The sequence below is a fragment of the Trichomonas vaginalis genome, chromosome VI (genome assembly GCF_026262505.1).
Source record: "Trichomonas vaginalis G3 chromosome VI, whole genome shotgun sequence".
Lineage (NCBI taxonomy): Eukaryota > Parabasalia > Trichomonadida > Trichomonadidae > Trichomonas > Trichomonas vaginalis.
Window position 1 is genome coordinate 12636615 of NC_067208.1, and position 17935 is coordinate 12654549.

The 17935-nt window shown below is 34.4% G+C and overlaps 5 protein-coding genes and 1 pseudogene across 6 annotated transcripts, besides 2 other annotated features; 5 read left to right on the forward strand and 1 right to left on the reverse strand.

Annotated features, from left to right (window-relative positions):
• Window positions 1-3138: part of a mobile genetic element that runs on past the window's edge.
• TVAGG3_0854030 (uncharacterized protein) lies at window positions 170-752 on the forward strand (the record flags this gene model as incomplete). Its single annotated transcript, XM_051249379.1, has 1 exon — window positions 170-752. A coding segment is annotated over one exon (583 nt), but the record flags the coding sequence as incomplete, so codon positions are not given.
• On the forward strand, window positions 770-1375 carry TVAGG3_0854040 (uncharacterized protein; the record flags this gene model as incomplete). The annotated part of the gene is made up of 1 exon (XM_051249380.1): window positions 770-1375. A coding segment is annotated over one exon (606 nt), but the record flags the coding sequence as incomplete, so codon positions are not given.
• TVAGG3_0854050 lies at window positions 2366-2957 on the forward strand (annotated as a pseudogene). The gene has a single exon. A coding segment is annotated over exon 1 (592 nt).
• A 2326-nt stretch (window positions 3139-5464) lies between the features above and the next one.
• On the reverse strand, window positions 5465-6364 carry TVAGG3_0854060 (uncharacterized protein; the record flags this gene model as incomplete). Its single annotated transcript, XM_051249381.1, has 1 exon — window positions 5465-6364. One exon carries the CDS (start codon window positions 6362-6364, stop codon window positions 5465-5467), a length of 900 nt encoding a protein of 299 aa, XP_051084856.1.
• A 472-nt stretch (window positions 6365-6836) lies between these two features.
• Window positions 6837-8165, forward strand: TVAGG3_0854070 (protein of unknown function, DUF4106 family; the record flags this gene model as incomplete). Its single annotated transcript, XM_051249382.1, has 1 exon — window positions 6837-8165. A coding segment is annotated over one exon (1329 nt), but the record flags the coding sequence as incomplete, so codon positions are not given.
• A 1009-nt stretch (window positions 8166-9174) lies between these two features.
• Window positions 9175-13447: a mobile genetic element.
• TVAGG3_0854090 (protein of unknown function, DUF4106 family) lies at window positions 10260-11870 on the forward strand (the record flags this gene model as incomplete). Its single annotated transcript, XM_051249383.1, has 1 exon — window positions 10260-11870. The coding sequence occupies one exon, from the start codon at window positions 10260-10262 to the stop codon at window positions 11868-11870; it is 1611 nt and encodes a 536-aa protein (XP_051084858.1).
• Window positions 13448-17935: the final 4488 nt, after the last annotated feature.

Below are 17935 nucleotides of genomic sequence, written 5' to 3' on the forward strand. Positions count from 1 at the left end.
ATGTATTTGTCAATGACGGCAGAAAGTTTCGAATTGGAAGATGCAACTGGTGAAAGTATTGTATTACAAGAACAACTTCAACAACAAATAGCTCAAGAACAACAAATGCAACAAATGGAACAACAAAGTCAAGAATAAAAAAATAATATTTTTTTTTATTTTTATAAAAATGTACAGAATAGATGTTTCAGATTTTTATGACTTCCAAGCATTCAGAAATATGTGTCCATTTAGAGACTATAACAAAGCAGTCGAGAATTTGAAACGTTTAGTCATTTATGTTGACTCTGCCCCAGAATGTTATGTCATGAAAGAATGGGATGTTGTCTTTAACAAACCAAGAGCAACAATAGTGTCTGAACAAGAATGTAGACAGAAACTTAAGAAAATAAAAGTTGTACAAGTTGGCATGAAGATGTTAGATGCTTGGGATATCTTATTGTCAAAGTTAGAAGATTTTTCAGTTCGAGGTATAAAGTTCTATACACCTTCTCCAAACTTCTATTCTATCTTCACTGGATATAAATACGAACAAGTAGAATGGAAACACAGTATTATAGAAGCTTGGTTAGACCATGTCAAAGAAATTATATGCAATGGAAACGAAAAGGTTTATGAGTATATCTTATGTTGGTTTGCAAATATCTTACAACATCCAAGTGCTAAAAATGAAACTGCTCTCATTATAATTGGAAAACAAGGAACTGGTAAGAATACTTTCTTTACAGATATTTTGTGCAAACTGTTAGAAGGTTATTCGAATCCGAATATGACAAACTTAGAAAACATCTGTGGCAAGTTTAACTCCTCAATAGAGAATATGAAACTTATAGTTTGCAATGAACTTCAAAGTATAGATACAACAAAAGTTTTGAACTCAGATGCTTTGAAGAGTCTTATAACAGACAAAGTTGGAGTTGTTGAAAGAAAGTATAAAGACCAAAGAGTTTGTGAAAATGTTGCAAACTTCATTATGGTTTCAAACAATGCTGTTCCGATGCAGTTAGAAAGTTCTGACAGAAGATATGTAGTTGTCAGAACGTCAGAAGCTCATATGCAAGATACTGAATATTTTGACGCTTTGTCAGAATGTTTGACATCTGACTTTTACAACCACTTGTTCTCATATTTCATGACATTAGATATTTCTAAGTTCAATCCAAGACAAATTCCACATACCGAAGAGAGACAAACATTGTTAGAAGCAAACAAGAGTGTTTATGAACTGTTCGTAGATGAAACTGACTTTGTGTCATTAGATGAAAGGTCATTGTACGATTCGTATAAACAATATTGTCAAGAGTATGGTTATATGCCAGCGTCTAAACGAACATTCTTGGCAAATGTCAAAAGTCTTTTAGATGTTCAGAATGGTGTATATACAAAGAAAATTTTTTCTGAGTAAATTTTAAAAAAAAATATTTTTTATCCGATAGAAAAGATGACGAAATAGATTTCAGTAAACAAGTACATGTCAGGAGTTAAAGAAGAACTAGACCCATTCACATATTTGAATGTTTATTTCTACCATTTTGAAAAGTCTTCATTCAGCAAAGTTTGGAACATCGAACCAGTTAAGTTTGCTATTGTGACTAAAATGGTGCGAAATTTGAAGACTTAGACATAGAAGGTTTGTTAGCAGTCAAAGAAAGTTTTGACAGAAGGTTCTCAAACCTTAAAGAAGGCAAAGCATACAAACTTGTTATACCTTATGAACCAAAGAAGACAGACGACTATGAATATTATGAGTCTAAAGTTGTAGAAGTTCAAGGTAAATTGGGTAAAAAGCTATTAGAGTCTAAGCCAGTGTTTACTCCTAAAGAGGAAGAGAACATTGACATTGACCCAGAAATGTTCTAAAAATAAAATTTTATTTTTACATGTCAAATTTCTTCTTCGGTGGAATTGGCTCTGGTTCTTTCTTCTCTTCTTCTACTTTCTTTTCTTTCTTTTCTTTCTTCTTCTTCTCTGGTGGAGATATGTCAAATTTCTCAGAACCATATCTATGTAAAAGTTCTTTGTCCTTTAATAGCTCTTCTATTCTGTTTTCTATTTCATCTTCAAGAACAGCGCATGTGTCTTCTTTGCATTCTAAGAACTTTTGTTGGACTTCATCTTTCCAATCGGCGTCATCTCTGTCAACAAGTCTGTCATTGACAAATTTTAAGACTGCTCTTTGTAATGTTTTATGGTTCTTGTCATATTCCCAGAAACAGAACTTTAGAACAAATTCACCTTTCTTGTTTACATTATGTAAGGTTTTATGGTCTACAGATGTTTTGCTGTCGAAAAGCTTGTCTCGAATATAGATAGCGAAATCGCTAGACATTTTCTAAAAGATAAAAATTTTAATTTTTCTAAAAATATGTTAGAAAAAAGTTTGCTGACATTGACAAGAAATTTGAGAATGTTTTAAACAAGAACAAGAGGAAGTTAGAAAATGCTCAGATAAAGCCTATACATGAAAAGTTCTTATTTGCTCAGAATGGTATAACAGGTCTAATTGCACCACCTGGGTCGGGTAAGACTTTCACTTATCTTAAAATGGCTGCACAACAACAAGAACTAGATGAGAAGAACCCATTTTATGAGTTAGTTGTTATTTGTAGTACTTCTGGTCAATTTGACCAAACCGTCAATTCGTTCAAAGATATTATAAAGAAGTCTAAGTTAGTATGTATAAAGGATACTGAGTTGTTAGATTGGATAAAGAAGTACCAAAGAAGAGTTTTGAAGTATAATGCTATAAATGAGTATATAAATTCGAAGTTTAAAGAACCTAATGAGGAAATGCAGAGAATATTAGACAAACACCACTTCAGAAACAAACAGAAAGAGATAGAATACATTTCGAAGAAATTGCAATCTTACGATTGGAAGACTTACCCTCATAGATGTCTTCTTATCTTAGATGATTTCGCCTCTCATCCTTTGTTAAAGAACAGAGAACAAGATATGTGTCGAATTCTTAAGAAGCTCAGACACTTTAACATCTCAGTTGTCATTTGTGTACAGACAGCAAAGAGTTTAAGTAAGGATGTTAAAAGAATACTTACTGACATAATACTTTTCCCCAGATTGTCCGAAGACGATTTCATGGAACTTATGAGAGTCCATGGCAGGTAAGTTTGACAGACACCAATGAAAAAAATAAAATGATATTTATTTTAAATATATAAGATCCTTATATAAAATATAAATATTTTATCGTTTTATTTTCTTGTTTTAGAAATGTTTTTTATTGAAAAATCAATAAAACTAACTCCAAAATAAAATTTTTGATTTAAAGACACTATGATGACACCAGGCAAATCTTCCAAGACACCTATCGTCGGGAATCTAACAACTCTATCAGCAGACAATAATTGATTGAGGTGATATAAAAATTGAATTTAATTCAATGATCAAACCGACCCATTTGTATCTCAAAAATATAATTTTTTCTATGTCAGAGTTTTGATCCCTTTAGGAATCTTACATATACAGCCTTAATTTTCAAGATTTAATAATTATTGCTCAATGATGTAAAACCGATTCAGAAATTAATATTAGAGTGTCAGAGTATGTTTATTTGCGATCTTTTCTCATTACTAGTAAGTTGTTCATTTCTTGTAGCCCTAGAAATTTATTCTTATAATCCAGAATTTGCTTTATTCGGATATGAAACTCCGGATTGGACACCGGCATCATTCTTTAAAGTTAAGCGCAAAATTGATGTGCCTCTAGAAAAAAATTGGCCAGTATTACGATATATAAATGAAACAATAGAAGATCCTACGCAATACCATTTCTCATATAGAAAACCGAAAGAAACACACGACTACAACTTTTATTACAAGACACTTCAGACTACACACTATAGACTTGAAAGAGCATATGTTAGCTTTAATGGTGCTGTAGGTCTTGATGAAAACACCATTTTCCAACCAACAGATTTTGAAAGGAACGCTACAAATGCAAGTGTTGTAGGCCATTACCGCGAGGTTATTGTTACAGGATATTTATGGGCAACATATAATTTTGGCCATTCATTTGAAGATTTTTTCACTCCACTATTTTTAATTCCTGAAGAAATTAGAAGGAGATCACATATTATTGTATTCTCAATGCCATTTCTCTATAATACACTCCTGGATCTTCTAGGCTTTTTACCAGATCGAAGAATATATTTACCAAAAAATAAAGGTGAATATATTTCGGCTGATATACTCCATTGTTTTGCAAATAGAACCTTTTACATCAGTCAATGGGGGCCAAACACTTACAGATTTAAACGGTTCTTGCATGAAAAATTCGAATTAGATAAAATTACACCATCTGAATACTGCTTTACAAACAGGCCTAAAGGCAAGAGAAGGCATATTCATAATCTTGATGAAGTAATAAATTCAGCAAAAGCAAAGTTCCCAACAATTGATTGGAAATTTATTCCAGATAATCATACAAATCTTATTGAATGCGCCAGGGATTTCAAAAAGATTAAGTTTCTTTTCTCTCCTGTAGGTTCAAACATTTGTAAATGCATTTTTATGGCCGACAATACTGTTGTTATATGCGTTACAGCGAATTTCCCTGAAAATTCTCTGGCAGGTTTCTGTTTAAGTTGTAAATTATTTGAGTTACAATATGATTCAATCTCTGCTCATCATTTAGAATATGGTTCACCAATTAATGTGAACGATGCATTATTCCATATAGAAAAATGTTTGAAAGTATTAGAAACTGGAAATTGGAACGTATATAAATAATAAGAATATTAAAATTAATTTTGAAAATAATCTATTTAAAGTCGATTTATATTCAATTTTTTGAATAAATTCAAAATCGACTCGTAATCCAATAGTTGACAATTTGTAATATCTTTAAAATAGACGCATTATTCATATGGCGCAATGAAATAAAAAAATCAAAATGTGTAAAGCATATTTTGAATATACTTACTATGCAATTTCATACCAGTCTCTATTAAGTTATCGATATTACAATAAATAAGAAAATGATTGTTGAAGTTCTGTGTAGCTGTCAATGTTACATTTGATAAAAAAAATTAAAACATAAATTGAGTATAGCAAGCATTAATCCATTACTTCTAACTTTTTTAACAATTTGATGAAGTTTTAAGAACGACGATATATCTTGTTTGGCCAATTGTACAATTGCTACTTAATTCTGATTAAATTATAAAACATAATCTACATACAAAAATATAGTAATGCAATAATCTCGGGAACATGGCTCTCAATTTTGAATAGTTTACGAATTTCTCAAATAAAATTGAGGGGATTATGTTCCCGAGATTTTTGCAAAAACAGTTTTTTAAAAAGTTCTATAAATTCTTTTACAAAACAATATAACAATATGTATATCTTCAATATTTAGGTCAGGTAAGTGGGGCTTCCAGGCGCGTTGCGCCCTCTAGCCCCGAAGATGTTTAGTATAAATGAAGTTTTTATTCGGAAAATTGTTAGTCTTCTGGTGTGAATTCGGAGGACTCTTCTTGGATAGAGTCTTGTATTTCCTCCTCTTCTTCCTCCTCCATTGCTTCTGGGAAGAAGCCTTCTTCTGGGTCGAAAACATTATATAATGTGTAATTGAATGACACATTATATCTTTCTTTGAGTTCGCTCCTGACAAAGAACTTAGTTCCAGGAATACAGAAGACTTCTGTGCGTTGGAAAAGCTGATGTCCTGGAACGAATTTGGCAATTAGAGACTTCTTTTTTCCGAATTGTTCAGGAGTTTTCATGACGACAGTAACAACATCTCCATCTGCGAGGTCTTGTTGTTGTTCGGAAAGGTAAAGAGCAATGATATGAATGGTTGCTGCGTTGAATTCGAGAAAGTCGAATTCAAATTGTGTTGTCGTATAATATTCAAACCATTTTGTACGGTTGTCTCCGAACTCGTCAACGTATTCATCTTCGTCATATCCGTAACTAAAGACTTGGAATTCGGCAATTCTCTTGTCGAATGACCGTTGGATGTAACGAGGAAGATTTTGACGAACTTGGTATAAAGTTCTCAACATTATAAGCTTAGTAAATGTTGGAAAATACTGAACTAAGACATCGCTAAGCTCAATTGGACTTGGAATTGTCTTAGTAAGTTCAATTGAACTAGTAATTGCTTTGTTCAGAACTTCACAGAACTGAGTATTGTATGTAGCGTCTGGTTGTGTGTTTTCTTCGGCGTCTTTGAGATATTTAGAGCAAATTTGTTGAAGAATTTCTCTTAATTCGCTGTTAGACTTTTTGGTGGTTATTCTAACCGCTGTGCCAGTTCTTGGAGGTTGTGGAGCTTTGGCTTTGGTTAGCGGTTGAGAATTGTTAATGTTTGAATTGTGGTTAACAGCGTTGGCTTCCATTAGATAAAAATGAACTGACCAAAAAAGACAGATATTTAAATATTTGAGATAAACCGTTTTCGTCAACGGTAACCCCCTCTATTTTTTTATTTTATTTAATAGTTACCGTTAGAAAAACGGTTTATCTCAAATATTGAATGAACTATAAACGTTTTTTGTTTTCTATATATACTTTTTTGTCCAACGGTAAAACTTTTTACACAACGGTTTTTGAGAGTCGTCGCCGTTGACTTTTTTGTAGAGCACTCAAAATAGTATAACTTTGTCCGGACAAGTAAGGGTCTATCGTCGCTACAGGAAAAGTTACAGGCATTCCAAGGAAGTATACTTTGAGAAGCCTTTTCTCCATTATAGAATGAGATAGGACGGTTATTTTACAAAACTGACAACACTTTGACCGAGTAGTTTTTTGTGCTGAACAAAAAGTGTCATATAAACATCTGTCAAAAACCGCTTTTTAACTTCACTTAAAATGCCACGTAAGCTACGTAAGAATATACGTAAGAGGAAGGGAGCATTGAAACATCCAATAGTAAAACTGACACCACAACAACAGTTGCAACAACAAATGATGAATGACCCCACTATGTTGCAACAAATGTCAAGCAACCCTATGCTTTTAAACCGAGTTATTGGTGCACAGAGTGGAGGTTTAAGAGCGGCACTTTTAGCGAAAATGGCAGGCTATGGTGGAGCTGCAGACGGAACAGCTTATAACCCTCAAAGTCAAATGAATTTGAGTTCACTCAAAAATCAAATAACAGATGTCAAAAAGTCAAACATAGACATACAGAAACAAATAAGTGAAAACGAAAAGAAACTAGAATATGACAGACAGACAAAGAAACTAAATGAGTTAAACGTAGAGAAAAAGAAGAAAGAAGAACAACTGAAAGAACTAAGTACAGAGGAATATGCGAAAAAAGTGTCAGAAAAAGCAGCAGAAGTAGCAAAAATGGAACAAGATGTTATAAATTTGAAAAACCATACTACTCAATATAAAGTACTGAAAGATGAAGAGATAAAACAAAAAGCCATGAAGACATATATGGATAGCGATGAGTATAAAAAAGAAGTTGAAGCAAATGTAAAGGCAGAAAAACTTTTACAGTTGCAAAACCAAACCGTACAGTATGAAAACTTAGCACAAGAAAGTAAAAATAACGACGCAGCCATGCAAAAGGCAATGAAAAGCGCAGAATATATAAAAGCTAATAATGACTGGTTAGATGCCCAAGCCAACGCTAAAGCAGCCCAACTTATAGGGTCAATAAGGACAAAAATACAAGCGGATGAAGACAGTTCAAATGAAGCTTTAATGAATGCTGACTTTAAGAACGCCTTCGAAGCTCTTCATAGTAAGGTGAAACTAGTGAACGACTTCTCATCTGGAAAGAAACTGAAGTCTGAAGGTTTCGACAAAGAGTTAAGAGAAGTAGCACAAAATATGACGAAAATAACAGATGCAGCAACGAGACAGGCAGTTCAAAGTGCCTATGACGCCGTTAGAGCAACTGTTGTGGAAAGTCAAGAAAAAGAGTTACAACAGACCAAAACAGACCTAGTAAATGCTTTCTTAAAAACGAAAAGTCAGGTAGGACATTATGCTGCAGATGGAACATATGTGCCAGCTGGTGGAACTTATATACCACCAAACCCTCCAAGAGAAGCACCTGCACCAGGACTACCTAAAACATTTACATCGTCACATGGACACAGACACAGGCATGCACCAAAACCAACACAACAACCAACAGTTCAAAATCCAGCACCACAACAACAACCAAAACCAACAGTTCAAAACCCTGCACAACAACCAACAGTTCAAAATCCAGCACCTGCACCACAACCAAAACCAGCACAACAACCACCTCCACAACCAGCACAGCAACCAACAGTTCAAAACCCTGCACAACAACAACCACAAAACAGAGCAAGGACATAAAAGAAGTAGAGAAAAAGGAAACCAAGAATTCTTAAAAATGCTTAAGGAAGATTATGGTTACCCAGATACTCTTGACTTTAGTGACAGATATAAAGAAGCTATTAGAAAGTTCAAGGAAGGAAATACTGACCCGAACCTATTTAGCTTTATGGTTGAGCATCAAATCGGATATAATCTCAAACCTGGAAAATACAAGCTCGCTAAGGGATATGATTTAATAGCATATCATCCAAATGACATGAATGAATTTACTCCGAGATATTTGATGTCAGAGCTAAATGATAATTCAACTCTCTTCATGAAACGCGTAAAAAATAGAGACGGAACGAAAGAAGAAAGGTTTATGAGTCCGGATGACTTAGATAGGGAACTTGTTAAAAACGGTCTCGGAATATATGAAATGCCAGCAGATGAGGTACAAGAAACTCCACAGGAAGAAGTTCAGATACAACCAGACATGGAAGAAATAGTTCAGCAACAACAGCTAGAAGAGCCTGAAGGAAACGAACAAGTCCCTCCTTTGGAAACTAACTTCACAGAACTAGATGAAGATTTGGAACAGCCGAAAAATCTTGACCCTCAACAAGAGTATGAGGTGAATATGGAATCTTTCCAAGAGTCTAAGAAAAATTCGGCTGACATAGTAGAAGAATATCGAAAAATGTTCACCGACATACAAAAGACTCCAACATCAGATGAAAATATTCAGCATAGAATGGAAGTACTGAAAGAAAATGTACGCAAATACAATAATCCTTTTTACTTACGACCATATAACGTTCAATCTTTGGCTGAACTCGGTGAAAATAAAAGGTTAAATTTCAACAAAACATATAGAAATGAAACATTGTTTAAAGTTCATTCAGAACCTAACCAATATGGAAACAAACCTACTTTTGTTTCTGCAGACTATGGAACTACAATGAAATGGGGTCATAAAGCTAATCCGGATAGGTGGTTCATAAACTTACAACCTCAATTCCAAGAAGTTGTAGACGCAATGGAAGTGAATGGTGAACCAGATATAACGGTATTTTCAGCGCGGCTTTAATGCCATTGAAAGATATGAAAGATGCAGATATTTTGGACCAGTATGAAATGAACATGGCTGAGGGAAATATAACACCTGACGTTCTAGAACATTTATCTCAAAGAACTACACAGAACCATAGAGATGGTATATTTGGTGAAGAGTTTAGAAAGAAAGTTAGGGAGAGAGAAGGAAGAGAACCTATTGTACATGACCTTGCAAACGAAAGTTTGCAAAATGTCATAAAAACTTACTTTGCAGACAATGAAATGAGAAGGGATGAATATTTAAGAAAACTCAAATGGACAGTACCAAATGAAATGTTAGTATTGAAAAACATGTTCCATGACAAAATAAAACCAACTACAGAAATAAATGACGCAAGACTGAAACGTTGGGTAAAAGCTTTCCCATTCACAAAAGATATTATTGGTTACATGGAAAGAAAACCAGAATGGCTACAAAAACATATATTTGGAAACGAGCTTATTCCATATGGACAAGCTCTGTTTGAAGAGCTTGAACCGGAAACTCAGGAAAGAGTCATGCAAACAATAAGCGAAGACTCAAATACAAACTATGACAAAATCTTTCTAGGATATAGGTTACCTGAGATGGGCGACCAGAGCCCAAAGGCAAAAAGGACATGGGAAATTTACAACATACTAGGTGAACATGAGGCAAAGATGCTACAACTTGAAGCAGAGGGCAAGTTACCAAAAGCGACACCAAAGAAGAAGAGTAGAACAAAGTGAAAGTAGTGAAGAAGTAACTTCATCTAGTGAAAGTAGTGGCAATGAAGGAAAAAGAAGAGTTAAAGATTCAGTTAAAAACTCAGTCAGGAAGAAAGTAAAGCTTGGTCCGAGTGGGTTCTATTATGACATATAAATCCAACTATTCTATATTTTTACCCATATGAAATGTACGCCGCTCAGAATATAACGCCAACAGTTTTGGATGCCATGAACGGAAATGTTTCCGAATGGTATAACGAATGCGATAATGCCATTAGAAGGTCAGAAATAGTTCCTGGAACTTACGAATATACAACTGCTGTTTCTTATGGAAACGTAGGTGAGTTTGGAGAAGGTTCTTCAACAACAGTAGATATTGCTTGCGACAGGTTTCATATTATTTCTATTGACAACTCATTCTTATACGTGGAACAAGACATTGAAATAAAACCTTCTTCCAAGTTGTCTGACAAGAAAGGTTGCAATGGAATTTTCTATGTCGGATACCAATATGCTCCAGAAGTTTTCATGGGATATAAGATATATTCTAACTCTGACTTAGTTCAAACAGTAACATGGGCAAACTATGAATGGTTCGCTTTGAGAAACTCAGTACAACCACAAGCTAGAGAACAAACAGACCAGTATGCAACTATTGAGAAAATAAGAAGACTTGACCCTAACGTTCCAGGAGTTTATGTTAACCTTTCTGGTTCAGATGGAACTGCTGCCACTAAAGTAAAACTGAAACTTAGAGTTCCTTTGTCATCTTTCCTCATCTTCAGGTTTTTAAGATACTTGCCAAACTGGGCAGGAAAAATTTCTATCGAACTTACTCCAAGCAAAAATAACTTAGTCATTGCACCAACACAAGACCCATTCACTATTACAGACGTAAAGGGAACAAATCAAACGTCATTCGTCGAATTTTGCAAAGACAAAGTTGACTTAGACTTTGGTTTCTCAAACTTCAACAATGAAGTAAACTATTATTTCAATGCTGCTGGAACTGCTTGGGACCCAGTTAAGTTCACATGCGAAAAATTTGAATGCAAGAGAATAGAAAGCAGACTTGCAGTCTATATGTTGGACCCAGATATTTCAAATGCTTTAGCTGCCAAATATATTGCAGTTCCACTTATGTTCCCTATACACCAAATATCTGTCAAAGACTTTGCAGGTGAAGTTGGAAACCAAAATCCAGGAGCCGCAGGTGCAAGAACAGATATTGCTTTAACAACTGCAATGAAACATGCAGATACTATGTTTGTACTGTTCAGACGAACTATAAATGACTATTCTTGTTTCTACAACCCTGGTATTAAATATCATATAAACATAGATGGCAAATATTATCCAAGAGAAGAATATTCTACAGTTGAGGATATGAGGTCATACAACTTGACATTAGATGCTATGAACTTTAACAACAACTTCACAACAACTATTAACCCTGAAATGCAAAGTTCTATTATGCCATATGTGAAAGTATGGACTCATACAGGAGGTCAAAAAACTCAATATACAAATGGAGACCGTTCAAACTTTTGGCTTGGCATTCCATTTGCTGACTCAGAAGACTTTATGGGTAGTATTTCAACTGTTGGTACAGTTCAAATACAATATACTGGTGACAGAGACGGTCCAGATGAATTGAGAGCAAAGAAGTTTACAAAACCAATAGCACTTTTCACGGAAGATGCTCTTTTGAAGATTCGTTCGATGAAACCTGCTGGGGCTCCTCAGATTGGCATAACGACAGCTTCCATCGAGCAGATTTTGGCAGCAGGTCAGTAAGTTGTTCTTGAACTGACTTCTCTCCGTCAAATATTGACAGTACGCCAGTTTTGACATAATATTGTATTATAAACTTTCCTTTAGTAATATCTGTAAGTTTTGAAGTTATATTTTTGTCTGCTTCAAGAACTTTCACCATTTCAGTTATACCAACTTTCTTTGCTTTATGAAAATATTTAGGTTCAGCAAAGACTGCTATTCTATAACATTTTCCATTGTTTGTGTAAAGAACTATTCTGTCAATGTATTTGTATTGTTTGTGAGTATAAACTTTGTTCTGCTTCAATTCAATAAGATATCCGAATACGTCCATCTTTTTATTCTAAGTAAAATGTCATTTCCGAAAAATAGAAGCGTAAGTGTTTCAAAAGGTTTAATGGCGGTGGCAGATGTTAAGTTAAATTCACCAACCCAAACAAACAGTCAAAGTGTTATTGTCAATGTCAAAGACAGAGATGTTGAAGTGGGGAAACCATACGAAGACGAAGATGGTATAACAATTGTTCCTGTAAAAGAACCAACATATCCTGAAGTTAACAGAGACTTAAGTTCTGTTGCAGATATTCGAAACGACTACCAACAACTGAAAGACAAACTTCAAACTCAGGAGAAGATTTGTCAAGCTTTAAGTATAATGTTAAACTTGGGCGAACACAACCCTGTAAAAGTGAACTCATATGTCATTGCACCTCATGAAGTTTTGAAAGAACTATTGAAACTTTTGACAGAGGCAGACGATATAAACATCAAAGAAATAGAACCCGACATTGGTTGCTGTGGTGTTTCATATAATGTCATTGACAAGATATACGTTATGAAAGGAGGTGAAACGTTGAACTTAAAATATAGTTTCCCAGACGTTATAAAAATATTTGACGACCACAACATTTCATTAAAGTTTATTTGCTAAGTAAATGGCAGAAGACATAATGGTTTATACTATTACGACTAAAAACCCTGAGTCATATAATTCTATAACAACAAACTTACAAAGTCCTCAAGGACGATATTGTAAACTAACCTTAAACACAATGACGACTAAAGCCTGTTTTGCTCTTTTGACACCAGAAGACTTTATTGTTGTGAATGGTAAAAAATACTCCTTTGAAGATACTTACTCAGATATACCACCAACAGGTTTTGTTGACTTATTTAATACTTTAAGTACGGGTGTAACATGTGCTGCAACTAGAGCAGGTTTCATTATGTTTGGATGTCCGACTGAGTTTACTATAAACGATATGAGCTATAATACAAAACTTATTTCTGGTTTTTACTACCAACAGTTTCCTATAACAGGAAAAGGTGTCATACAAGGAATGTCTATTCCATTGACATTAAGCACACCAATCTTATATATTGTTTCAAACTTAGGTTCAAAGTGTTATTCGAATGTCGACAGAAACTATTATGACCAAAAGATACTTATGCGTATAAACAATACTTTCTCTGCTGGTTTGCCTATTGTTCATTCGAATGCAGAATTTTCAACCTTAGTGAACTCAAACACTTTGGCAAGTATAACGTTGACATTAGTTGACGCAAACTTTGTTCCTGTAAAACTTTTATGTCCTTTATTTTACCTCCTTTCTTTTTCACTTTTGTTTTGGTTTTTTTTTTATCTTCTTTTTCTTAATTTTTGCTCTGTTGTGTTTGTCTTTTTGTTCTTTTCTTTTTGCTTGTCGCATATTTGACTTCTTCGTTGCTGTCTTGGGGTTATTTTTTTCTACAATATGTATTGTCTCCACCCACTTTTTTTTTGCTTTTTCATTTTATTTCTTTTTTTCTTTTATATGGTGTTGTAGGTTATTACATTTTTTTTTTTTTTTTTTTTTTTCAAATAATTTCTATTGCGTGATATGTTGTTTTTTTGCTTTTCGAAAATTCTCTTGCAGGTTTCTGTTTTAAGTAGTAAAATTATGGAGTACAATGAGTTCAATCTCTGCTCTCATTTAGAATATGTAGGTCACCAGATTCAATGTGACGATGCATTATTCCATATAGAAAAAGTTGAATAGTAGAATAAACTGAAATTGGAAAACGTATATAAATAATAAAGGAATATTAAAATAATTATTGAAATAATCTATTTAAAAGTCGATTTTATATTCAATTTTTGAATACATAATATCAAAATTCGACTCGTAAATCCAATAAGTGGACAATTGAAAATCTTTAAAATAGACGCATTATTCATATGGCGCAATGAATCAAAAAAAAATTCAAAATGTTAAAGCATATTTTGAATATTACTTACTTAAGCAAATCTCATAACAATTCTATAAGTTAATCGATATACCAATTAGAATAAAGAAAATGGAGGTTGAAGTTCTGTTTGTAAGCTGTCAATGTACATTGATAAAAAAAAATTAAACAAATTAATGAGTAATAGCAAGCATTAATCCGCATTACTTCTAACTTTTTAAACAAATTTGATGGAAGTTCTTAAGAACGACGGATATATCTTGTTTGGCCAATTGTACAATCTACTTTATATTCGATTAAATATAAAAACATAATCTACATACAAAATATAGTAATGCAATAATCTCCGGGGAACATGCTCTCAATTTGTATAGTTTACGAAATTTCTCAAAATACAAATTAGGATATCTTCCGAGAATTTGCAAAACTTTTTAAAAAGTCTATAAATTCATTTACAAAAAATATAACAATATGTATATTCGCTCAATATTAGGATCAGGTAAGTGGGGCTCACAGCTGCGTTGCGCCCTCTAGCCCAGATCGATTAGTATATAATAGTATGTTATTCGGAAAATGTTAGTTCTCTGGTTGATAATTCGAGGACCTCTTGATAGAGTTGTATTTCCTTCCTCCTCTCTTCCTCCTCCATTGCTTCTGGGAAGAAAGCCTTCTCTGTCGTCGAAAGATTATATAATGTAATTGAGACACATATATCTTTCTTGAGTCGCTCCTGACAAAGAAACCTTAGTCAGAATACAGAAGGACTTCTGGCGTGGAAAAGCGGATGCTCCTGGAACGAATTGGGCCAATTAGAGACTTCTTTTTCCGAAATGTTTCAGGAGTTTCATGGAACGACAGTAAACAACCTCTCCATTGCGAGGTCTGTTTGTTGTTCGAAAGGTAAAGACAATGATATGAATGTGCTGCGTTGAATTCGAGAAAAGTCGAATTCAAATTGTGTTGTCGTAAATATTCAAAACCATTTGTACGGTGTTCCCGAACTCGTAACGTATCATCTTCGTCATATCCGTAACTAAAGACTTGGAATCGGCAATTCTCTGTCGAATGACCGTGGACTGTAACGAGGAAGGATTTGACGAAACTTGGTATAAAGTTCTCAACATTATAAGCTAAAGTTTGGAAAAACTGACGCTAAGGACATCGCTAAGCTCAATTGGACTGGAATTGTCTTAGTAAAGTTCAATTGAACTAGGAATATGCTGTTCAAAAACTGTCACAAGAACTGAGTATTTGTATTTAGCGTCTGTGTTGTGTGTTTCTTCGGCGTCTTTGAGATATTTAGAGCAAATTGTGTTTGGAAGAAAAGTTTCATTTAATTCGCCTGTTTAGACTTTTTGGGTGTTATTCTGAACCGCTTGTGCCAGTTCTTGAAGGTTGTGGAGCTTTGGCTTTGGTTAGCGGTTGAGATGTTAAGTTTGAATGTGGTTAACAGCGTGGCTTCCATTAAGAAAAATGAAACTGACCAAAAAAAAGACAGATATTTAAATATTGAGATAAAACCGTTTTCGTCACGTAACCCCTCTATTTTTTATTTATTTAATAGTTACCGGTAGAAAAACGGTTTATCTCAAATATTGAATGAACTATAAACGTTTTTGTTTCATATATATACTTTTTTGTCCAACGGTAAAACTTTACACAACGGTTTTTGAGAGTCGTCGCCGTTGACTTTTTTGTAGAGCACTCAAAATAGTATGTAACTTTGTCCGGACAAGTAAGGTCTATCGTCGCTACAGGAAAGTTACAAGCATTCCAAGAAAGTATACTTGAGAAGCCTTTCCCATTATAGAATGAGATAGCGCGGTTATTTTACAAAACTGACAACACTTGACCGAGTAGTTTTTTGTGCTGAACAAAAAAGTGTCATATAAACATCTGTCAAAAAACCGCTTTTTTAACTTCACTTAAAATGCCACGTAAGCTACGTAAGAATATACGTAAGAGGAAGGAGGCATGAAACATCCAATAGTAAAACTGACACCACAACAACAGTTGCAACAACAAATGATGAATGACCCCACTATGTTGCAACAAATGTCAAGCAACCCTATGCTTTTAAACCGAGTTATTGGTGCACAGAGTGGAGGTTAAGAGCGGCACTTTTAGCGAAAATGGCAGGCTATGGTGGAGCTGCAGACGGAACAGCTTAAACCCTCAAAGTCAAATGAATTTGAGTTCACTCAAAATCAAATAACAGATGTCAAAAAGTCAAACATAGACATACAGAAACAAATAAGTGAAAACGAAAAGAAACTAGAATATGACAGACAACAAAGAAACTAATGAGTTAAACGTAGAGAAAAAGAAGAAAGAAGAACAACTGAAAGAACTAAGTACAGAGGAATATGCGAAAAAAGTGTCAGAAAAGCAGCAGAAGTAGCAAAAATGGAACAAGATGTTATAAATTTGAAAAACCATACTACTCAATATAAAGTACTGAAAGATGAAGAGATAAAACAAAAAGCCTGAAGACATATATGGATAGCGATGAGTATAAAAAAGAAGTTGAAGCAAATGTAAAGGCAGAAAAACTTTTACAGTTGCAAAACCAAACCGTACAGTATGAAAACTTAGCACAAGAAAGTAAAAATAACGACGCAGCCATGCAAAAGGCAATGAAAGCGCAGAATATATAAAAGCTAATAATGACTGGTTAGATGCCCAAGCCAACGCAAAGCAGCCCAACTTATAGGGTCAATAAGGACAAAAATACAAGCGGATGAAGACAGTTCAAATGAAGCTTTAATGAATGCTGACTTTAAGAAGCCTTCGAAGCTCTTCATAGTAAGGTGAAACTAGTGAACGACTTCTCATCTGGAAAGAAACTGAAGTCTAAAGTTTCGACAAAGAGTTAAGAGAAGTAGCACAAAATATGACGAAAATAACAGATGCAGCAACGAGACAGGCAGTTCAAAGTGCCTATGACGCCGTTAGAGCAACTGTTGTGGAAAGTCAAGAAAAAGAGTTACAACAGACCAAAACAGACCTAGTAAATGCTTTCTTAAAAACGAAAAGTCAGGTAGGACATTATGCTGCAGATGGAACATATGTGCCAGCTGGTGGAACTTTATTATACCACCAAACCCTCCAAGAGAAGCACCTGCACCAGGACTACCTAAAACATTTACATCGTCACATGGAACACAGACACAGCATGCACCAAAACCAACACAACAACCAAAACAGTTCAAAACCAGCACAAACAACAACCAAAACCAACAGTTCAAAAACCTGCACACAACCAACAGTCAAAATCACAAAACTGCACCACAACCAAAACAGACAACAACACTAACCGCACAGCAACCAACAGTTCAAACCCTGCACAACAACAACCACAAACAGAGCAAGGACATAAAAGAAGTAGAGAAAAGGAAACCAAGAATTCTTAAAAATGCTTAAGGAAGTTATGGTTACCCAGATACTCTTGACTTTAGTGACAGATATAAAGAAGCTATTAGAAAGTTCAAGGAAGGAAATACTGACCCGAACCTATTTAGCTTTATGGTTAGCACAAATGGATATAATTCAAACCTGGAAAATACAAGCTCGCTAAGGATATGATTTAATAGCATATCATCCAAATGACATGAATGAATTTACTCCGAGATATTTGTGTCAGAGCTAAATGATAATAAACTCTCTTCATGAAACGCGTAAAAAATAGAGACGGAACGAAAGAAGAAAGGTTTATGAGTCCGGATGACTTAGAATAGGGAACTTGTTAAAAACGGTCTCGGAATATATGAAATGCCAGCAGATGAGGTACAAGAAACTCCACAGGAAGAAGTTCAGATACAACCAGACATGGAAGAAATAGTTCAGCAACAACAGCTAGA